This window comes from Mastigoproctus giganteus, chromosome 1 (genome assembly GCF_048544385.1).
Source record: "Mastigoproctus giganteus isolate SK-2022 chromosome 1, ASM4854438v1, whole genome shotgun sequence".
NCBI lineage: Eukaryota > Metazoa > Arthropoda > Arachnida > Uropygi > Thelyphonidae > Mastigoproctus > Mastigoproctus giganteus.
In genome coordinates, this window is record NC_143575.1 from 33,959,877 (window position 1) to 33,985,057 (window position 25,181).

Genomic DNA, 25,181 nt, shown 5'->3' on the forward strand with positions numbered 1-25,181 from the left:
TTTTGTAATAGTAGTAGTAGCAGTGGCAAATTATGCAAGAAAGCAAGCTTGTATATCATCAAAAAAAAAAGTACTACACACTTTTTCCATAATATTCTCCAAAAATTTGTCTAGTTCTTCCTTGAATTTATTCAAACCATCCACTTCCACACCAACAGATGGAAGCCGTTCCAACAATCAACTACCTGCTAGCTGAAGGCAAACTTCCACACATCTAACCTGTAACCATCCTTCCTCAACTTAAATTTATGTCTTTAAATTTATGTGTGTAGTCTCAGCAGGAGGAAGAATGCCATTCACATTCAGCTTACTCAAGGCCTTAAACACTTCAATCAGAACACCTTGCAGGTGCCTAGTCTCCAGAAGATGCAATCAGCAGAACTAAAGCCTTTCTAGGTAAGAGCACCATTTTGTTCCCTTCATCTATCTGGTTGCACTTCTCTGCACTTGTTTCAGCAGATCTACATCCTTCCTAAAGTGAGGCCTCCAGATTGATTGATTTGGTACTTGTTGGCGCATCGGCTTCTGTGGCCATATTGCACCTCCCAAGGTTTTTGCAGTACTTTGATCCAAGCCCGAGGCGGGAATCGAACCCGCGACCTTTGGGTTGCCGGGCAGGTACTTTACCCACTCGGCTAGCCCGGTCGGCACCCCCAGACCTGTATACAATACTCAAGGTGAGGCCTTACCATCAACTTGTACAAAGGCATAATCACCTCCTTATCCCTGCTAGCAAAGTTTCTGTATATTATTGACAAAACCCCATGAGCTGTTCTGGCAGCATGTCTGTGCTGCTCACAGAATTTCATATCTGACTGCACAATTACCCCAGGTCTTTTTAATTTTCCAACATTTTATTGTAAGTATTGCAACTTTCCTTTCACGGGCAAAAGGCCAGGGGTTTATGAATAAGAAGTGTTACAAAAACATTAAATACTATAAGACATTAAAGAAACAAAAGCAAAATGACATTAAATTATATAGGGATAAAACAAAATGAAAAATACATATACAGTTTACAGTAGCGACTATTGTCCTCACAGTTCATGGGAGAGAGCAGCAAGAGTCAGGCTCATTTCCCTTATGCTCACTGATTACTTAATTCACAGGGTAGTACCACGCAGTCGATAAGTCACTCTGGGATTACTGCTAACCATATGGAATATCTTGCATTTGTCAATGTTGAACTTCAACTGCTATTAATCAGCCTATTGACCCAATTTTATTAGATCTTGTTGCAGTAGCTCACACTGATTACTGTCCTTAACCACCCTGCCAATGTTTGTATCATCTGAAAACTTTGATATTAAGCCTGATTTACCTTCTTCAATATCATTAATAAATATTGAAAACAACAATGGGCTCAGCACTGAACCCTGGGGGATCTCCACTAACAACATTAGTCTATGAGGAGTAGTGCCCATTGATAACCACTCTGTCTTCTTCCACTAATACCATCCCATTATCCATAGCAGTGATTTGCCTGTAATGCCACATTGTTCCACAAGTTTTTACAGCAGTCCTTTATGTCAGTGTTTCTCAAAGGGTGTACCGCAAAATTTTCCAAGTGTGCCGTGAAATCTTAAAAAATCTTGGATACTAGTCTAATAAAGGAGGTAGCGTTCTCATATATTTTCTCCAAAATCGTAATATATGGGCTATCTATGCCTTGTCTTTCCAGTGCCCGAAACATTGCCTGATGCTGTATGGAGTAAAATGCCTTTTCATAATCCACAAATGCCAGGCATAATGGTGTTTTTTATTCATTTGCTTTCTCCATTAGCTGTGATATTACGTGAAGGTGATCCATAGTTGAGAATCCTGTCCTAAAGCCAGCTTGCTCTTTTGGTTGATTCTCATCAAGTATTCTTTCTAATCTGTTAATAATGACCCTTGTGAACAACTTGTAGATGTGGGATAACAAGCTAATTGGTCTATAATTTCCGATTTATGATTTATCTCCTTTCTTGTGCAGCAAAACTATGATTGCATTATCCCACTGCTTAGGCGTCACACCTTTTCTAATGCACTTTGTGAAGAGCCTTGCCAGTTTTTGTGTTATGTCTCTTCCTCCCAATTTTAAAAACTCTACAGTAACTTCATCTTCCCCCAGGGCTTTCTGATTCTTCATTTTCTTCAATGCATGTTCTACCTCATCAGGAAGAATATCGGGTATGCCATATGTGTTGCTAATTTGCGATCCATTTTCCCTCGCTCCTTGTATAATTCTCTATAGTAGTCTTCTGCTATTTGAATTATGCCTTCTCCGCTATTTATAAGCACCATCGTTATTTTTCAGTTTCAGTATCATTTGTGTTTCTGTATTACTGCTTATTTAAATCCTTTGTTTTCTCTTAATGCTTGTTGTACTTTTCTTGTGTTAAATCTTCTTATGTCCTCTATGAGTCTCTTTCTAATGGTTTTGCATAACTCAGTATACTCAATTTTCTCCTTGTCAGTGTTTATCTTGCTCTTCAATTGTCGCCTCCGGTTCATCATGACGTGTTTCTTGACTAACCTTTTCTTCTTTGGATTTCTTTTTCCCTATAGGTACCCTGGTGATCATATTAGTACACAGCAAAAACTCTAAATTTGCAAAATTTGCAAGAACGGCATCATTTAAGTTAAATCTCATATTGTGAATACCTTCACGAGTTGCTATGATATTTCACTACTTCGAATAAGTAACGCTTCACCTAAGGAGAAGACATTGTTACTTATTCTCAGTGGATACCACCACCCAGACGGCACTGTTTCGGGGTTATTTGGCCTTTCTTCGGTGTGGGTAGGTACCCTGATGATGCAATGATGACAAAACAGTTATGAAGTATAACTCCACAATATGAGAGATGCCTGATGGTGAAGCGTTACTTATTTGAAGTAGTGCAATTTCGTGGCAACTCATTATGAAGAGGTATTCACAATATGAGATTTAACTTAAACGATGCTGTTCTTGCAAATTTAGAGTTTTTGCTGTGTACTAATATGATGCATTCGCACTAACTTGTACATTTTCAAATTCTCTCACAGCATGAGGCTTAAGCCCTTAAAGCATTTCAGTCTAAATTTATCTTATACACCATCTCTCATATTGTGGAGTTATACTTCATAACTGTTATGTCACCATTGCATCACTAGGGTAAGGTACCTACTCACCCACCGAAGAAGAGCCAAATATCCCTGAAATGGTGCCATCTGGGGGAGGGGGGCTGATGGCCACTGAGTTTCTGAGAATAGGTAACAACAATCTTCTCTACTGGGGAAGCGTTGCCTATTCAAGGAATTTATGAGCTTTTGAGTAGTGCGAGTTGAAGGAATAACTGTCCCTTTCTTCCTTCTATGGCATTTCCTTCCCTACCTCTCCTACTATCACCTTCCTACATCTTTTTTGCTTTCCTAAGTCTAATAGGGATAGTATGAGGATAACAGAGATCTTTATCCCATACCATATTTCAAACAGTGCCATCTGGGTGGTGGTATCTGCTGAGAATAAGTAACAATGTTCTTCTCCTTAGGTGAAGTGTTACTTATTCGAAGTAGTGCAATATCATGGCAAGGTATTCACAATATGAGATTTAACTTAAACAATGCTGTTCTTGCAAATTTAGAGTTTTTGCTCTGTACTAATATGATGCATTTGCATTAACTTTACATTGTCAAATTCTCTCACAGCATGAGGCTTATGCCCTTAAAGCATTTCCCTTCTACTATTAATATAAGTATAAAAAGTCTTTGCTACTCTTTGCATTCTTTGTCAGAGACTTTTCATGATCTGCCTTAGCTTGCCTAACCTCCTTTTGCAACTTGATTACAGACTAATTTATATGCATCCCATGCACTTTTCTTCTCTGCCATTTGTCTCAATAGTTTATCTGACATCCATTTAGGTCTTAGCTTTGAACAATATTTTTTCCTTGGTGTGGAAAGCCCAGTATCTTCTATGATTACTTCCCTGAATGCATCCCATTTAGAATATCCCGTTGGTAACATCATCAGTTGTCCCACTGTATAGAATTTAAAAACTGTATGAGACCATTGTAGTGTCCCTTATGAAAGTAAAAGCCTTTACCTTTACAGTAGTTATGTCTTTATAATTAAATTCCACATCAGTGGCACCAATAACAGTTGCTGCCATCCAGTGGGTCTTTTACCTGCAAATTTTTAGTGCATGTAGAATCACTGCTGATAACCAGATCAAGAATATTGCTTCCTCTTGTTGCCTCTCTAATATGTTGCTCTAGAAAACAGTCATCCAAGAAATCCTTGACTAATATAGTTGCTCTCTCTCTGCATCCATTCGAAGAGATTCACATGCTTCTTAAAATGAGGCTTCCAGACACGCATGTAGTACTCAAGGTGCAACCTAATCGCTGCCTTATAATCACCTCTTTGTCTCTGCTGGCAAAATTCCTATATATCATTGATAGAATCCCATGAGCTGTTCTAGCAGCCTGTCTGCAGTGCACAGAGAAATTCATGTTGGAACTGTACAGTTACCCTTAGTTTTCTTTCATGCTAAACCACCTTGAATGTGGCACTCCAACTGCTATGTTATTTTGGAATTATTGCTGCCCATATGCTGTACCTTTCATTTATCAGTGTTAAACCTTAGTTGCCACTTTTCAGCCAATTTGTCAAATTTTTCTAAGTCTTGTTGCAGTAGTATGTCTTGTCATAAAATTTCTAATCATACATTTTCAGCTAGTTGCATATAATTATATTTTAATTTAATAAATAATGCAGATCTTTCCTTTCTTATGCATATTAGGTGGTGGATAATATAAATGTCAAAGATATCACAGTTTCGTGGCTAAGGTCTCAAATCGGTATAGTATCTCAAGAGCCTGTACTCTTTAGTTGCAGCATAGCTGAAAATATAGCTTATGGAGACAACACCTGTCAGGTATCCATGGATGAGATTATTGAAGCTGCTCGTCAGGCTAACATACATGATTTTATCACTTCCTTACCAGAAGTAAGTAACTTTTTTATTTTAAAACTAAATATGAGTACTTTTCAATTTTTTGGTTATACTTTTATTTATTTTTTAATCAGAATCTGGCTCATATTTTTATCAATGCAATTACACATATGCAGAAGAGTAGAGAATAACTATTTTATACTAAACTGGGATTTTAAACTTTTCATGGATTAGTTTTTAAGCATGTGGGCCATATTGAGGAGTGAATTTTTTCAAAATTTTGAAATTTTGTAAAAATGAAAACTCTGCACATAAATGTTTTTAAATATTACTTTATTCTTATTTTGGCTTGGTTTTACAATATTAGAGTGAAATTATTTAAAACATTAAATCTAATTTTTTTTTTTTTTTTTAAATTACAAATTCATAAGATAATTCAAAAAAAAAAAAATCACAGAAACTTCATAAAAACTCTTCATTACTTCTTGAATTTCATCAATTTCTGGATCTGAATTCCAGAGAATTTTAGCTTTTTTAAGCCAAACTCAGACAACATTGTGATCTTAGGCATGATTTCCTCCTCTTCCAATTTTAGAATCTGTTTTCACATTGACAGTTTTTAATATTATTTGAAATTACCTTGAAAAATGTATGTATACCTATATACCCCACAGAATATATTCATATAAAGTGATTAACATCAGTTTCCAGTTAATGCTGTTTTAAACTGCATTAACTGAAGCAGGTAAACATAGTTTAAAACTGCACATTTGGATGCTAACAACTTTTTGAATAAATTTTTGATTTAATTGAAGTATCTTTCAATTCATGCACCATTTCTGCTGGGCTTTCTGTAGAATTTCCATTGGAACTAGTTAAAGGACCTATTATATTTACTCTCTTCTTTGGTATTTACATTTGAAAAAAGCTGTGTGGAAATTTGCCTTTATCCAGTGGGTAGTTGATTGCTAGAACAAACTTTCACTGTCATTGTGGAAGTTGAGAAGTTGATAGCTTAAATAAATTCAAGGAAAAACTAGACAGAGTTTTGGAGCAAATTGGATGGGTGAAATGGGAAGGGTTTTTTTTTTTTTTTTTTGCTGATGCTGTATAAGCTTGCTTTCTTGCATCATATGCCTCTACTGCTAATGCAAACTCCTGAGCCCATTCTTAGCTCTCTTTACTAGTGTTTTCTCATAATCATCTTTTGCTCATCTTACTCCATCAGTGGTTTTCTTATCCCATTCTCTTATAATGCTCATACAAATCAGAGTGACAATATTGTATTTCTTTGGCATTTTACAGAAGGAAATTGTTAATTTGATTTATATCATGCAATAAAAAAAGATAATTGCTACATATAACCCAGAGGGGAAAACATGCTGTTTTGCACATTCCACATATTTTTTGCAATATAGACTAGTATACCTGATGATAAGTAGAAATTCATTTTTTTTTTAAATTCCTAATTTAACAGCAAAACTGTAGTTTTGCTATTTGTTTTTGTGAAAAAGACAGAAAAATGACATCACAATGGTGACAGAGAGAAGAGGTCAAAATGAGTCAAAAAGGAGTCTCCATCATAAATCTAGAGAATTGTCAGGTTTTATGTCTTAAACTACAGTTCAGTGAATAGAAATAATATATAACATCAAAATAATGTACCTCTGCAATATACAGTATTGTTATACTACAGTCAGATGCAGAGACTTAATATATTCAATTATGTGTTAAGGAATGTTTTCCTAAATTGGAAAAGTTCTTCTGAATATGAAAAAACAAGTTTTTGAGTTTTTTTTTTATTGAAGAGTTCAAGGGGATTATAAGTTTAGGTTATAGAGTTGTTTTAAATTTCCTACATGCAATTTACTTTTGCCATTCATAAAATTACTCGGTAGAAATTTATTCGATAATAAATCTTAAAGTTATGTCCCCTTGTGTATATAATCTGAGAAAGAGTGTATAATCTGAAAAACAGCTGCTTCAGCGATACACTGTTTCATGACTCCATTGGACTTTTTTGCATGGGGCTTTATTAAAGATTGTGTGTACCAGAGAAAAGTTCAGGATTTGCACTATTTGAAGCAGTTGCTCTAATAACATCTCAGATGCTGGAAAACACTTGGAAAGAGCTTGAGTATCATTTTGACATCTGTCGAGCTACAAAAGGTGCCCACCATAGAACTTTACTAATCTTCATAAAAATTTGGTGAGTTACTCTGTATAACAAAAAAATTATTTTAATATGCCTTATAGATGCTGAGATATATGTGTGTATTTTTGGATACCTCTAGCCCGGACACCCTGTATTATTCTTGGATTTTAATTTGAAGAGTTTTTCTTCCACAAAAGGTGTGTCAGCCTTTATTAGTGAGTTGGCTGTGTTTGGCTTTGTTGAAATACCCTCTTTCTCCCACAAGACTAGAGAAAAGGCTTGACAGAGTCTTTGCTAACTGGGCTGTAACAGATCTCCAGGTAACTGAGATGAGTTCCAGTTCTTTGCTGATTGGTTTTTTTTTTATATGGAGATTGCAACAACTTATATAACAGATTAGTCCTGGTTTTAACACAACGTCAGTGTTAAAAGAATATTTTCTCCCCAATTTTAGGATATCGGTTGTGCGACACTTCTATGTCAACTCTTTCCATGAGACTGCAGTATGTATCCTAGTGGAGGGGACCACTGGGTGGTTGTTGTGTTGGCTATTTTTCATTGGTAGATTTTCCATGTCAAAATTATCTAATATATGTAGATATTCAAAACCTTGTTGGTTGGTCACGTAACTTGATGTTTTTATTAAATTAAAGCAACAGTGTTTCAAAATTTATAAGAGTTGCCTTCATTTGATACCCAGCAATTATTTGTGCAGGCACATCTGAAAAATTTTTTTTTTTTTTTTGAGAATTATAAACACCACAATTTCAGTACTGCCACGCTCTTATCACATAATCGGCAACTGTCGTCTCACTCTGCATCATGTGATAAGATGTTGTCGCCTCAAATGCATCTTCAAATTTGGATAAAGCTTGCTTTATATTTCCAAAATGCACCAGTTCCTCTTATGTCATCTTAATACCTGCTTTAAAATTCTCCAAGTCTATTATTGATGATGTCTTGTTCAAAAGAGGATCTAAAAGGTATAAATTAGAAATCACCAGATATTTCAGCAATAGTATTTGATGAGATTCCTGATTTTTAAGTATGTCTTAGATGTTCTATTTGAATTACACTGGTCAACATGTAAAATGTTACAAAAACAAAAATATTCAATTTTGACAAATTTTATACTGCTGAACACAAAAATCACATTAAAATTTGTCAATTGCTTTTGTTTTCAAATTACAGTTGGGGTCTCACATTAGTGACTTACTCTATGTTATTAACTACAGCTCTCGGCAAAATACATGGCAACACCACAATTTCAGTACTGCCACGCTCTTATCACATGATTGGCAACTGTCGTCTCACTCTGCATCATGTGATAAGATGTTGTCGCCTCAAATGCATCTTCAAGTCTGTTGCAGTAATCCTCGAATACGGCTAGGTACTGGGGGATTTGTTCTCAGTTAATGGCTCTCTTTGAGATTCCTACTTTTTGTGCAATATTTGTGTTGTGTAAGATTAATATGCCCCATAATTGTGTGAATAGTCCAGATGACTTCTGTTATGTGTGTGTGGAAAAGTCATGTTAGCTTCAAGAAAGCATCCCTTAACTTTAGCCATAAAAAAGGCCTATTTCTTGTACTTTGGGTGTAAAGTAGGTGACCAGGACAAGAATTGGACTCCTCACATATGCTACACTACCTGTTCATTTAAACTCAGTGTGTGGGTGAATTGAAAGGGATGTTTTATCCAGCTTGTTGTGTCCCTTTCTGTTCAAAGTTTTACAGTTCTATTCTATTCTACAATTGCTGGATCTGTTTTGCAGATTTTATATAGAATCTTATTATAGCATGTTTTAGTTTGTCAGTGACCCAGATCATGCATTATATTTGATTTCAGTAGACTTTTCATAGGACAGTTGTCTTTCAGCCATTTTTTATAGTGAACTATAAAAATGTTACAGCAAATGCAAATGATTTGGCTTGGTCTGCAGTACAACTGCATTCAACTCAACAAGTCTCATTATTCTAAATATTCTGTTTGTAATTCTGGTATGCATATAAATTTACTGTAGTGGTCAGCATATAAGTCGACCTTACATTTTAAGACAAAAAATATATATTTTAGTCATATCCGTTGTATATGTCTAGTTATAATTCTAAAACCCTTTTATGAAGCACATGTACCAAAGTTATTTGTTGCTGGTCTCCTTTTGGAAGCTATCCCCAGGAGCCAAGTAAATACTGAAGTATTGTTTAGAAGCTTGTATCTGACTCAAGGCCTAAGTGATGCAGCAGCAAATGGGTTAAAGGAAGGTGATTTGCAGTTTTCTGTTCATTCAAAGTTTTATTCTGCAACAGCATGATTTTATCTCATTTGTTACTTGTATTGCTTGTGTGTGTGTGTGTGTGTGTGTGTGTGTGTGTGTGTGTGTGTGTGTGTGTGTGTGTGTGTGTGTGTGTGTGTGTGTGCGCATGCTTCTTTAAAATGAATAACTCTTCAAACAGAATGAAGTATGATGGCAGATTCAAGTTGAAAGTTGTAGCATTTTCCAAAACCATGAACGATTGTACAGCAGTCAAAAAATTTGGCATAAGAAAAGTTAAGTGTGCAACTGGAAAAAGAAAAAAGATTTGTTAAATAACATGCTTAGGATGAAATGTGCTATGAGAGGAGGAAAAAGCCTGAGCTTGAGGACAATCTTTTTGAATGGGTATCAGCAAAACACCAAAGTGGTATATTGTGACAAGAAATGCCATTTGTGTTGAAGTACTTCAATGGGCAAAATCTGACCTACAAGTAAGAAACATCAGCTCATATAAAAATTAATATGATTGCAGAGGTAAAATGTAAACACAACAGATTTTTTCAATTCTTGCACTTTATTTGATTACAAATACTCATTTTAGCATTAGCATTAGTACAGGTTTATGATGCAAGAAAGCAAGCTTATACAGCATCAGCCAAAAAAAACCCTTCACATTTCACCCATCCATTCACTCCAAATGTTTGTCTAGTTCTGCCTTGAATTTATTTAAGCTATCAACTTCCACAATGACAGATGGAAGTTTTTTCCAGCAATCAACTATCCCCTGGCCAAAGGAAAATTTCTGCACATCTATTCGACAACTGTCTTTCCTCAATTCAGTTTATGCCCCCCTCAGGTTTGTAATCTGAGCAAGAGAAAGAATCCCATCAGCATTGAGCCTGCTCAACCCATATTCAAGGCCTTATACACCTCAATCAGATCACCTTGCATTTTAAAATGTCTTACCTATTAATTTGCCTATAATGACAGTCTACCATATACAGTCTGTTTCTTTAGATTTTCACAAGTGTTATAATAGATTAGTCTGCTATAACAGTATTAGGGTTCTTAGTGGCTCAATAAACACAGTTGTATTGGTTAACATGTTCGTTGAATTTGAAAATACCTCATCAGACCACAAGATTTCATCATGCTGGTATTTGTTATTTATGCACACGTGGAGAAACATTTAAAATTTCATGCAGATTCAGCTCTCGTAAATGAATTGTTCCCATTGAGTGTGACACAATTGAAACAATAACTTTAAATGATTCAGAATACCTTGTATTCTGAACATTTAAAATTATTCTTACCGAAATACTGAAGTCTGGGTTATTTGGGTTCTTAGCTCACTTGGAACCCTTCTTGTATTAACACTTGCTTAACACATGTAGCATTAGCTTCTGTTCAAATTGTTTTCTATGGATGGTTGTCACACATGAATATTTGTAATAAAATTTTAATACAGTATTATATTTTGGGTATTCGGTTTCAGCCACAATTTATATGACATTTTACTTCTTGTGACAAAAAAAAAAAAAAAAAAAAAAGATTTATAGCATGGAATAACTGAGTATAAACTCTGCTCATTAAAAAGATATTGTTTTTTATTTTTTTTGTTTTAGGGTTATAATACCACTGTTGGAAGTAAAGGAAGTCAGCTAAGTGGAGGGCAGAAACAACGCATTGCTATTGCAAGAGCTCTTGTAAGGAACCCAAAAATTCTACTCCTGGATGAAGCTACCTCTGCACTGGATACCGAAAGTGAAAAAGTAATAACCACTTATTGAAAATTCTAAAATTTCCAAACTAGTGCATTTATTTAAAAGTATTTTAGACATTACTAAAGTAATGAGCAAGTATTTGTCGAGGATATTCCTTGGTTCTGAGAAGATTATAAGGGAATAGAAAATTATAAGGGCATTCTTTATTTTTAAAAATCAAGAATTTAAGTGCCTGCATGCTAAAATGAAATTACCCCCCCCCCCAAAAAAAAAACTATTGCGAAATGAAAAGGTCACAGTAAATGCATTTGTTTCTAGGTTTCCATGTTAATAATGCTTAAAAGAAATACCAAATACCAAGTTCTTTTGATAAGTGGTGCTTATATTTTGTATGGGACTGCAGCACTGTCCAAACACTACCCATATTGGCATTTTTTTCATGGGTGTCCTTTCTTATTCCTAATGGTTTTAATAGGGATGATTTGTGAAATTTATTCTTAAAACTTGCTTGTATTGCTGGTTTGTTCATTTGACTGTGGCCTGATAGAACAGTATATTACTTTTAAAATTGAACTCTACTGTCCAAGCAGGTTCACCTACCTATTGGATACTTTGGCATTCTGACTTATCTACCTGCGAGCAAAGAAATACAAATTAACTTGCCATTCTGATTCATCTTAGTAAATCATAATACACAGTTTCTGTATGAACTATTTCCACAGTTTCCAGTTACTTTTTTTTTATCTGCATTGTCCTACGAGATATAATTCAGTTAACTCTAAATTATGTGTTTTGGGAAATTTATCTATTACAATGGTTTCAAATGGTTCCCTTAAAATAACCTTTTTTTTCATACCAAGCTGTTAACTACCTTTCCAGGCTTATACCATAGGGAATATGGCATCAGTAAAAATTTTTATGAGCAGCAGGTTTTAAATGAGTAAATATAACCTTGGTATGTCCCCTATCTCCTTGTAACTAAACCAAAATAGTCATTACACCTATTTAAGTTTAATTTCATCTAATAAAGATTGGATGTATAAATCTGACAAGAAACTCTCAGAAATATTTGAGAGAACATCACTTAATTCATTCATACTTTAAAAGCTCCATTTTGCAGGAATTCCTTTCAAGAAATACTTTGCTTTCAATATTAGCAGTAACATTAGTTGAAGCATATGATGCAAGAAAGCAAGCTTATAGAGCATCAGGCAAAAAAAAAAAAACCTTCCCATTTCACCCATCCAATCACTCCAAATGTTTTAGTTCAGCCTTAAATTTATTTAAGCTATCAACTTTCACAACAACAGATGGAAGTCTGTTCCAGCAATCAATTACCCACTGGCTAAAGGCAAACTTCTGCACATCTATTCTACAACTCTCTTTCCTCAGTTTGAATCTGTGCCCCCTCAGGTTCTTAATCTGAGCAAGTGGAAATATCCTGTCAGCATTGAGCCTGCTCAAACCATTCAATGCATTGTGCACCTCAGTCAGATCACCTTGTAGGTGCCTAGTCTTGAGATGCTACAACTTACAGAATTTAAGCCTCTCCTAGTAGGAGAATGTTTTGTTCCTCTCACCAATCTTTTTGCCCTTCTCTGTACTCATTCTAGCAATTCTACATCCTTCCTAAAATGAAGCCTCCAGACCTGTATGCAGTACTCAAGGTTTGGCCTGACCATTCCCTTATACAAAGGTATAATCACCTCGTCTCTGCTAGCAAAACTCCATGACCTGCTGTGGCAGCCCACACTGCTCAGAGAACTTCATATCCAACTGCATAATTACCCCCAGGTCTTTTTCATTCTCCACCTCCCGAGTGTAGTACCGCACAGTTGGTACATTTCTCTTGGGTTACTACTACCCATATGCAATACTTTGCATTTGTCAACGTTAAACTTCAGCATACTGTCTTTGCTAACATTAACAATTCTGCCAACCTTTGTATCATCTACAAACTTGGACATTAAGCCCGATATACCTTCATCGATATCACTGATAAATATACAAAACAACAATGGGCCCAGCACCGAACCCTGAGGGGACTCCACTAATAACATTAGTCCACATACAGGAGTGTCCATTTATTACTACTCTCTGCCATCTACCACTCAACTATCCCTTTATCCATTGCAGCAACTTTCCCTTAATGCCATACCACTCCAATTTTTACAGCAGTCTTCCATGTGCAACTGTATCAAAAGCTTTTCTGAAATCCAAGAGTATATTACATCAAAATTATTTTCTGCATCCAGTTGCTTTGTGACTACATCGTAGTGTCCAATCAAATTGGTCAGACAAGACTTCCCTTTACCAAACCCATGCTGTGTCTGAACTATTACTGGAGTCTTGTCTAGGTGATCCTGCATCACTTCTTTAACCAGTGGCTCCATTATTTTCCTCGGAACAGAAGTTAAACTAACAGGTCTATAATTATTTGCGCCACTCTTTGAACCCTCTTTGTGAATTAGGGATACATTTGCCTTCCCAACTGGGGATACATCCCCAGTCCATGGAGACCTTCCCTGAATCTAAGGATGCTATTATAATTGTGGCTAAGGATTTGCTTACTTCACTTGCCGCCTAATTTAATATAACTGGATAGATTCCATCTGTCCCAGGTGCCTTTTTTAAGTTTAACTTCAACTCCTGCACTTTGCTCTTCGTTATTACAAAATAATTTAGCTCCCTGTTAGAGTTTAGTAAACCTCTGTTCTCCCCTTCCTTACAGAATTCCTCACGTCTCAATGTAGATACAAAATACTCATTCAGTTTGTCAGCTATCTGAGCAGGATCATCAACAGTCGAACCACCGACATCAAGTGGACCAAAAAGAAATGTTTGTTGTTTTTCTTTGCATCCTTTGCCAAGGATTTCTCGTAATCAGCATTTGCCTGCCTAACCTCCTTTGTGACTTAATTGCAGACTAGCTTATAGGCTTCTGTGTCACCTGCTAATTTATATGCATCCCACGCATTTTTATTCTCTGTCACAAGCCTCTTGAACAGTACAGTATTTCTTAGTTGGTATGAAAAGCCTAGTAGCTTCCAAGATTAATTCCCTGAAGACCTCCCATTTAGAATGCACTGTTTTTAACATCATCAGTTGATCCCACTGTACAGAATTCAAAAACTGCCCGAGACCACTATAGTCATACGAAAACCCTTCCCTTTACCCTTGATGGTAGTTACATCTTTAAGTAAATCCCACATCAATAGATTGTGATCAATGTCACCTAGTGGTTCCTTTGTCTGCAAATTCCTAATGCATGGGTCATTATCGCTGATAATCATATCAAGAATATTACCCCCTCTGGTTTGCCCCGCTAACATGTTGTTGTAGAAAACAATCCTCCAATAAATCCACAAAAGTCTTGCTAGGTGCAAGTGACCAACCCACAAGTTCCAGTCAATATCTGGAAATCATGTGATATTATTGTACTAATACTTATGGGATATCAATCTGCTAATCTGCTCCTATCATGTGCCCATGAGAAGCCAACAACACAAAAAATAATCAGGAACAGTTGACTTTCATTTGATTATACTGCACAAATCACCATTCATCTCTAGTACGGGCAGCTATTTGTGATATTAAGAGACCACCATGTGGCAGTGTTTACATGTATTGAATACCTGTTGTATTATTTTTATCACAGAAAGCCAGTGTTTTCTGTGATAAATGAAAAATGGTCTTATGAGAGTAGGTGTCTTTCAAAAATTTAATTTGAAAGTGTCTGCAATTCTGCCCAGACACGATAGGAGGGAGAATATGATGAGAGCCTTGTCGATCAATTCGGCCCTGGAAAGATTGTGCAAGGCTCAAGGGGTACAATTTTTTTCAGCCTGGACTGTACTTGTTAACAGGAGAGATTGCATCTACAGGGATGGGATACGCTTAAATAGAAAGGGTGCAAGAATATTTGCTGATGCTATCGAGGCAGTGTTAGGTGGGTCGGAAAACTGCTAGCTTGGGGGGAGACAAAGACCAACAGATTGACAGTAGCCACTGGCAGAGGTGAAAGAGATTCTTGCACTGCTTCTATTAGAATGAGCAGAAGCCTGAAAAACAAGATGCACGATATTTCAGAGACTGCTAGGAGCCATTGCGGTACAAGTAAACACATGGGTTGTGTTAGGGTAGCTAAGAATAGAAACAGGTGCAGGTATACTTGCGTGTACACCAGTGCTAGGAGTTTAGTAAATAAATTTGATGAATTTGAGGTATTGCTCAAAACATCGAAGGCAGATATTGTTGGGATATCAGAGACGTGGTGTCACACAGATATAAGGGATGCAGAACTGCAATTTGGGGAGTACAACGTCTACAGAAAGGATAGACAGGATAGGAAGGGGGGGAGGGGTTATGCTATTAGTTAAGAAACACATAAAAACCAAGGAAGTGAAGCCAGTCGACATCGCTGGACAGTGCAGTGTTGAGTCAGTTTGGTGTGACATAAGCATTGGGAGATCAAAATTGAGAGTAGGAGTGTGCTATAGGCCTAATGACTCTGATGAGTATAATAAGAAACTGTTAGTAAATTAATAAGAGGAGTTTACCTCAATATAGTACGTGGAACACTTCCGTATGATACCCTCCAGAAATTAAAACGGAAAAAACGAAAAAATCGACAACTTACCGGTCCATTAAAGTAAAATATAAATAATTAAAGTAAAATATAAATAATTAAATAATCAATTTAACACAATTCAAAATCAATTCAAAACAATTAAAATTCAAATTAACGCAATTAAAAGAATAACGAAAATATTCAAAACGATCTTCCTTCCTGAAGCTGACAATGCTTTTCGACTGACTGTCGTGATCACAGGAATGAAAATCACCGAATCAGGCTAAACCTGCAACTTAAATAGTGATTATGTGTCTTCGCGCATGCGCGTAAAGGTCCACGCATTGGAGATCAAATATGGCCGCCGAACATTAACAGAATTCTCGTGTAATTTAATTTCAATGGTTTCTGCAATTAATAGTCACGTATAATTACGTTGAACGTTAAGTATTTTGGCCTCGTTAAATAAAAAAGTATGTTTTTCGTTAATGGCATGAAAGGCTAATTCTGACGCTGCTGAACGAGAAGCACGAACTGAGGCTTCGTGTTGATTTATACGAATATTAAGAGAAAACCGCGTCGAACCCTGATAAGATGAGTCGCAATCACCGCAAGAAATGTTGTATACTAGATCATTAATTTGTGTTGCGAACGCGGAAAGAACCGAGCGATTGTTCAGTATAGTGTGTAACTTCCGTATAGGCCTAGCTATAATTTTAAATTCGGTATCTTTAAAGAATCTGTTAAGCTGTTTGTGCCACTGTTCAACGTATGGGACAGAAATAAAGTATTTTTTGATATTACTATTGTTGATTGGTGCAGTATTTTGTATCCTATCCTTAGCTTGTACCCTAATTCGATTTATTGTGTTAATGGGATAACCCCTGTTCAAGAATCTGCTAGTTAATATTTGTATTTCTGAGTCCAAAGCAGAATCCGTCGTTGAATATTTATAGGCATTTAGAAATTGATTAAAGATAATCGATCTTTTGTAGGTGAACGGGTGGTAGCTATTATAATGTAGAAGCATACCGGTGTTTCAGCAGCGTCAGAATTAGCCTTTCATGCCATTAACGAAAAACATACTTTTTTATTTAACGAGGCCAAAATACTTAACGTTCAACGTAATTATACGCGACTATTAATTGCAGAAACCATTGAAATTAAATTACACGAGAATTCTGTTAATGTTCGGCGGCCATATTTGATCTCTGATGCGTGGACCTTTACGCGCATGCGCGAAGACACATAATCACTATTTAAGTTGCAGGTTTAGCCTGATTCGGTGATTTTCATTCCTGTGATCACGACAGTCGGTCGAAAAGCATTGTCAGCTTCAGGAAGGAAGATCGTTTTGAATATTTTCGTTATTCTTTTAATTGCGTTAATTTGAATTTTAATTGTTTTGAATTGTGTTAAATTGATTATTTAATTATTTATATTTTACTTTAATTATTTATATTTTACTTTAATGGACCGGTAAGTTGTCGATTTTTTCGTTTTTTCCGTTTTAATTTCTGGAGGGTATCATATGGAAGTGTTCCACGTACTATATTGAGGTAAACTCCTCTTATTAATTTACTAATATTATTATCAACGTAGAACAGATTGAGTATTACAGCTCTGATTCATACTATCTAATTAATTTCCAAACTCTTATTGACTATTTCATTCACTTCCTGTCTCTCCAGTAGTATACAATCGATACACACAATTATGGGAGATTTTTTGAATGGCTTGGTACAAAATTACATTAAATCTACACTAAGGTACTCGGCCCAAAGTTACCATATTTCTTTCCTAAAATATTGCCTTCAAAACAACATCGTTCCGAAGTTTGCCAGGGTGAATTTAAATCAAAAAATTTCAGGCATAAAACAACTATCACTGGCGACATCACGTAATATTGTTAAGCTTGCCTTAAAATCTCGATATTCGGATAAACAAAAATACCTTTCCCAGGTTAGGAAGCTTCGCGATAAATTAAAAAATTATCTACATCCGAACGATTGGTCTGTATTGAAGACCTCCATAGATTTGCGACGGGAAGCACAAGCCTCAGAGATAAAAAACAGACACGTTAATAAGTTGCAAACATTATCGAATAGTTCAAGACACGTTCATGCGAATTCTAACACATTGTCGCGAGCTTGCGACCAAGTTCACACGAGTTGGGTGACATCCCCCCCACAGACACATAACGCACTACCACAGAATATGTCGGCTAGTTCACGAACACCCCCTCACCCAGTATCCAACGAACCGACATATCAACAGGTTACAAATCTTTCCTCGTGTACACTATCGCAGGACCAGATTTCACTTTTATCCAAAGGATTAAATTATAATTTACCACCTCGAAAGCTGCCAAAAAAACAATGCGTAATTGATATTGAATTTGGACTTCGTAGTGTTCCACAAAAAGATGTATTTATTCAACAAGTTAACCAAGTAGTGAATAACATAAAAGAAACGCGACTTCCTAAATTGAATACACATGACAGTTCAGCTTTACGAGAACTTCGAGAAAATAAGGACATTATTATACAGAGGGCAGATAAAGGAGACACAGTGGTAATACTAGATAAACATGATTATATTAATAAGTTAGATTCAGTTGTGTCTGATACCTCCACTTATCGTGAAGTGGACCCGACACTGTTTACCAATTTGGTAAATCAATACAATAAAACGTTAACCACATATCGTAAAAACGACTACATTACTATGGTTCAGTTGAAGGAATTGAAGTCCAGAACATACAATATTCCTGCACTTTTTGGTCAGGTAAAATTACACAAGCCTGGATTTCCGATTCGACCTATTGTTTCCTACAGGAACTCGGCATTTTCAGCCTTAGCCACATATGTATATAACATTATAAAACCTTTTAGACAGGTTATACAATTTGGGATTAAGAATTACGATACATTATTTAATAATCTTAAAGACTGTAGACTCGGCGACAATGACAATTTATTCTCATTAGATGTTACCTCATTATATACGAATGTAAACGTTGAATACACATTAGATATTATTTGGGATATGTTAAATAAAAACTCGACACCGATTAATTATACGAAGCTGCCTATTAAGGAAATTTTTCACTTAATTAAACTATTAGTTGAGGCTAACTACATCACCTTTCGAGACAAGGTGTACAAACAAATTTTTGGATTACCAATGGGTTTGAGCCTGAGTGGCTTAATGTCAGAGATCTATCTCTCAACGATTGAGCAGATACATTTGACACCTTTTCGTCCCCGTATCACATACTATGGGAGGTATTTAGACGATGTTCTAGTTATTACCGATAGTAGTACTATCCAAGACATTTTACATTCGTTTAATAATATTCATTCTAGACTCAAATTTACATTGGAAAGGGAAGATACAGATACTAAATCATTAAACTTTCTAAATTTCACGCTTACCCGGAACTCGAACAAAATACAATTTAGCATCTATCGAAAACCCACAAACACCGGTATGCTTCTACATTATAATAGCTACCACCCGTTCACCTACAAAAGATCGATTATCTTTAATCAATTTCTAAATGCCTATAAATATTCAACGACGGATTCTGCTTTGGACTCAGAAATACAAATATTAACTAGCAGATTCTTGAACAGGGGTTATCCCATTAACACAATAAATCGAATTAGGGTACAAGCTAAGGATAGGATACAAAATACTGCACCAATCAACAATAGTAATATCAAAAAATACTTTATTTCTGTCCCATACGTTGAACAGTGGCACAAACAGCTTAACAGATTCTTTAAAGATACCGAATTTAAAATTATAGCTAGGCCTATACGGAAGTTACACACTATACTGAACAATCGCTCGGTTCTTTCCGCGTTCGCAACACAAATTAATGATCTAGTATACAACATTTCTTGCGGTGATTGCGACTCGTCTTATCAGGGTTCGACGCGGTTTTCTCTTAATATTCGTATAAATCAACACGAAGCCTCAGTTCGTGCTTCTCGTTCAGCAGCGTCAGAATTAGCCTTTCATGCCATTAACGAAAAACATACTTTTTTATTTAACGAGGCCAAAATACTTAACGTTCAACGTAATTATACGCGACTATTAATTGCAGAAACCATTGAAATTAAATTACACGAGAATTCTGTTAATGTTCGGCGGCCATATTTGATCTCCGATGCGTGGACCTTTACGCGCATGCGCGAAGACACATAATCACTATTTAAGTTGCAGGTTTAGCCTGATTCGGTGATTTTCATTCCTGTGATCACGACAGTCGGTCGAAAAGCATTGTCAGCTTCAGGAAGGAAGATCGTTTTGAATATTTTCGTTATTCTTTTAATTGCGTTAATTTGAATTTTAATTGTTTTGAATTGATTTTGAATTGTGTTAAATTGATTATTTAATTATTTATATTTTACTTTAATTATTTATATTTTACTTTAATGGACCGGTAAGTTGTCGATTTTTTCGTTTTTTCCGTTTTAATTTCTGGAGGGTATCATACGGAAGTGTTCCACGTACTATATTGAGGTAAACTCCTCTTATTAATTTACTAATATTATTATCAACGTAGAACAGATTGAGTATTACAGCTCTGATTCATACTATCTAAATAAGAAACTGTACAGGGAAATAGAGTGGGCCAGTAAATCAGAGAGTCTTATAATGGGGGATTTTAATTTCCCAGATATTGACTGGAATTTGTGGGTTGGTCACGCACACACTAGCAAGGCTTTTGTGGATTTATTGGATGATTGTTTTCTACATCAGCATGTTCGGGAGGCAACTAGAGGGAGTAATACTCTGGATTTGATTATCAGCAGTGATTCTTCATGCATTAAGAATCTGCAGATAAATGAACCACTAGGTGGCAGTGATCACAGTGTGCTGAAGTGGTATTTACTCAAAGAGGTAACTACCATTAGGGGTAAAGGGAAGGGTTATTGCTTCCGTAAAGGCGACTACGATGGACTGAGACAGTATTTAAATTCTATACAGTGGGACCAACTGATGATGTTACCAACAGCAAATTCAAAATGGGAAGCATTCAAAGAACTTATCTTAGAAGCTACTAGGCTTTACATACCAACTAAGAAATATTGTTTAAGGTTTAGGCCAAAATGGATGTCAGATGAACTAATGAGGCATATGGCAGAGAAGAAAAATGCATGGGATACTTACAAATTAGCACATGACACAGAAGCCTGTGATAGATACAAGTTTATATGCAACCAAGTTACAAAGGAGGTTAGGCAGGCGAAGGCAGATTACGAGAAATCCTTGGCAAGGGATGCAAAGAAAAACAGCAAAGAGTTCTTTACTTATGTAAACTCTAGAAGGAAGGGGATGAATCAGATTGGTCCACTTGATATTGATGGGTCAACTGTTGATGAGCTTGCTCAGGTAGCTAACAAACTAAATGAATATTTTGCATCGACATTCACACATGAGGAGTTATTCAGCGAGGGGAATGCCAGAGGTGTATTCAACTCTAGCAGTAAGCTACAGAATCTTGAAATAACTGGGAGTAAAGTGGAGGAGAAACTGTTGAAGATAAACACAAGAAAGGCACCCGGGGTGGATGGGATCTATCCAGTTATATTAAAGGAGGCAGCAAAGGAAATAAGCAAACCCTTAGCCATAATTATGAGAGCTTCCTTGGACTCAGGGGAGGTACCCATAGACTGGAAATGTGCAAATGTGACCCCAATTCACAAAGGAGGATCAAAGGCTGACACAAGTAATTATAGACCTGTGAGCTTAACTTCTGTTCCAGGAAAATTAATGGAGGCACTGGTTAAAGAAGCACTGCAGGATCATTTAGACAAGACTTCAGTTATAGCTCGGACACAGCATGGTTTTGTTAAGGGAAAGTCTTGCCTAGAGCGTCCTTGGACTTAGGGGAGGTTCCCACAGATTGGAGATGTGCAAATGTATCCCCAATTCACAAAGGGGAATAGAAGGGTGACATGAGTAATTACAGACCGGTTAGTTTAACTTCTGTTCCGGGTAAAATAATGGAGTCACTGGTTAAAGATGCATTGCAGGATCATCTAGACAACACTGCAGCAATAATTCAGACACAGCATGGGTTTGTTAAGGGAAAGTCTTGTCTGACAAATTTGATAGGATATTATGATCTGGTTATAAATGAACTGGATGCAAAAAATAATTTTGATATCATATATTTGGATTTCAGGTAAGCTTTTGACACTGTTGCGCATAGAAGACTATTGTACAAATTGGAGCAGAATGGTATTAAGGGTAAGTTGCTACAATGGATAAAAGGATGGTTAAGTGGGAGAAGACAGAGGGTGGTAATCAATGGGTGCTGCTCTTCTTGGACTAATGTTATTAGTGGAGTCCCACAGGGTTCGGTGTTAGGTCCACTGTTGTTTTGTATATTTATCAATGATATTGATGAAGGTATATCAGGCTTAATGTCGAAGTTTGCAGATGATACAAAGGTTGACAGGGTTGTTAATGACAGTAATGGCAGTGTGCTACTGCAACAGGATCTAGATAATTTGGGCAGATGGGCTAAGAAGTGGCAACTGAAGTTTAATCTTGACAAATGCAAAGTACTGCATATAGGTAGAAGTAACCCCAGAGAAACGTACCAACTGTGTGGTACTACACTTAAGGTGGTAGAAAATGAAAAAGACCTGGGAGTAATTGTGCAGTCAGATATGAAGTTTTCTGAGCAATGCAGACAGGCTGCCAGGGCAGGTCATGGGGTTTTGTCAATGATATATAGGAATTTTGCTAGCAGGGAAAAGAAGGTGATTATCCCTCTGTATAAGGCAATGGTCAGGCCACGCCTTGAGTACTGCGTACAGGTCTGGAGGCCTCATTTTAGGAAGGATGTAGATTTACTTGAGCGTGTACAGAGAAGGGCAACAAGATTGGTGAGGGGAATGAAGGGATCCTCTTACCAGGAGAGGCTTAAGTTCTGCAAATTGCAGTTGCTGGAGACTAGGCACCCGCGCAGTAATCTGATTTAGGTATATAAGGCCTTCAATGGGTTGAGCACGCTGAATTCTGATGGGATCCTTCCACTTGTTCAGATTACGAACCTAAGGGGGCATAAATTCAAATTAAGAAAAGACAGATGTAGATTAGATGTGCGGAAATTTGCCTTTAGCCAGCAGGTGGTTAATTGCTGGAACAAACTTCCATCTGTCGTTGTGGAAGTTGATAGGTTGAATAAATTTAAGGAGGAACTGGACAGGCATTTGGAGGGAATGGTGTGATTTTTTTTTTTTTTTTTTTTTTTTTTTTGGCTGATGCTGCATTAGCTCATACACTTGCTTTCTTGCATCAAATGCCACTGCTACTACTAACCAATTTGATTGGATACTATGATGCAGTCACAAAAGAACTGGATGCAGGGAATAACTTTGATATTATATATTTGGATCTTATAAAGGCTTTTGATACTGTTGCACATGGAGGACTGCTGCACAAATTGGAGCAGTGTGGCATTGGAGGCAAGTTGCTGCTATGGATAAAGGGATGGTTGAGGGGGAGAAGACAGAGAGTGGTAATCAATGGACAATGGACACTGCTTATTGTGGACTAATGTCATTAGTGGAGTCCCTCAGGGTTCAGTGTTGGGTCCATTATTGTTTTTTGTATTTATAAATGATATTGATGATGATGGTATATCAAGCTTAATGTCCAAGGTTGCAGATGATACAAAGGTTGGTAGGGTTGTTAAGGTCACTACTGACGCTATGCTGTTCAACAGGATCTGGAAAGGTTGAGCAGATGGGCTGAGAGGTGGCAAATGAAGTGTTTAACATTGACAAATGTAAAGTACTACATATGAGAAACAGCAACCCCAGAGCAACGTATCAACTGTGTGGTACTACACTGACAGTGGTAGAGAATAAAAAGGACCTGGGGTAATTGTGCAGGCAGATATGAAGTTCTCTGAGCAGTGCAGATGGGCTGCAAGAGTAGCTCATGGTGTCTTGTCAATGATATATAGGAATTTTTCTAGCAGGGATAAGGTGATTATTCCGTTGTATAAGGCAATGGTCAGGCCACACCTAGTGTACTGTATACAGGTCTGGAGGCCTCATTTCAAGAAGAATGTAGAGCTGCTGGAACGATTACAGAGAAGGGCAACAAGATTAGTGAATGGAACAAAGGGTTGCTCTTACGAAGAAAGGCTTAAGTTTTGCAAATTACAGTGTCTGGAGACTAGGCACCAGCGAGGTGATCTGATAGAGGTGTATAAAGCCTTGAATGGTTTGAGCATGCTCAATGCCGATGGGATTCTTCCTCTTGCTCAGAATAATCACCTGAGAGGGCATAAATTAAAATTGAGGAAAGACAGATGTAGGATAGATGTGCGGAAATTTGTCTTTAGCCAGCAGGTAGTTGGTTGGTGGAACAGACTTCCATCCCTTGTTGTTGAAGTTGATAGCCTAAATAAATTTAAGGCTCAGTGGGACAGGTATTTCGAATGAACGGAGGGGTGAAATGGTAGTGGGTTTTTTTCTTTTTTCCTTTTTTTTTTTTTTTTTTTTTTTTCTCTCTTGGCTGATGCTGCATAAGCTTGCTTTCTTGCATCATATGCCTCTACTAATGCTAATAACTGTTACTTTTATAAAAACTTTAATTTTTTTTTTAGATTGTTCAAGAAGCAATAGAGAAAGCTTGTCAAGGTAGAACCTGTATTATTATTGCTCATAAGTTATCTACTGTCCAAAATGCAACAAGGATTATTGTCATTAAAAATGGAGTAATGGTAGAAACAGGTTCACATCAACAGCTGTTGGCTAGAAAAGGATATTACTATAATCTCTATAAGACCCAATTATCTTCAAATGAGTAAACAATACTGTAAAAACTATTACATAAAAATTGTTTTATGTTGCAATGAGAATTAAAATCATATGTACAAATTAAAAAAATGCTGCAGTTGTATTATAATCTTATAGCTTGAATTATTCTTAGACAATTAGGGCAGAAAAAGCCGATGCGCCAACAACTAACAAAAAAAAAAAAAAAGAACAGAAAAGAAAAGAAAACTTAATGAATTAACTGTATTTGCAGTATTAACTGTATTTTTTATTGACTAATCCGATAAGATTATTATTTTTTTTATACCTTAACTGACATGTCTGACGTTTAGCTAACATTCATTAAGCCAATTCCCACAATCCCCAAATAACTAATTTTTGCCCAGCTTCAAGGCAAGTATCATTGGTGTAATCATAAATGTATTTTCAAAAAATTACTGCCAAAAACTTAACATGTCAATCAACAAAAAGATAATATTCCTAATTAAAAAGATTATATGTATTTGCATTTGCAAATAATTATCACAATATTTGTAGTAATTTCTTTCGTTAGTGCATATAAATGCATATAACAGGAATGCTGCTACCAACGTTGCATATTTTATTAATTTGATCAGTTTTAAAAAAATTAAACTCTGAACTGTGGCTTTCTCATTTTGAAAAATCAGAACATTAGCATGGGAAACATGGTAGTACTAATTTGCTCGGCAAAGGTAAAAAAGAAAGCCGACACGAGAA

General features: G+C 36.3%; 1 protein-coding gene across 1 annotated transcript in view; it reads left to right on the plus strand.

The window, feature by feature from the left end:
- The window catches only part of LOC150090694 (ATP-dependent translocase ABCB1-like), a 382,558-nt gene extending 358,083 nt beyond the window's left edge, over positions 1–24,475 (plus strand). Inside the window, exons 23-25 of the mRNA XM_090369148.1 lie at positions 4,769–4,975; positions 10,959–11,105; positions 24,272–24,475. Coding sequence (XP_090225274.1) covers positions 4,769–4,975; positions 10,959–11,105; positions 24,272–24,475 — 558 coding nt within the window. The remainder of the gene's footprint in view (positions 1–4,768; positions 4,976–10,958; positions 11,106–24,271) is intronic.
- Positions 24,476–25,181: the final 706 nt, after the last annotated feature.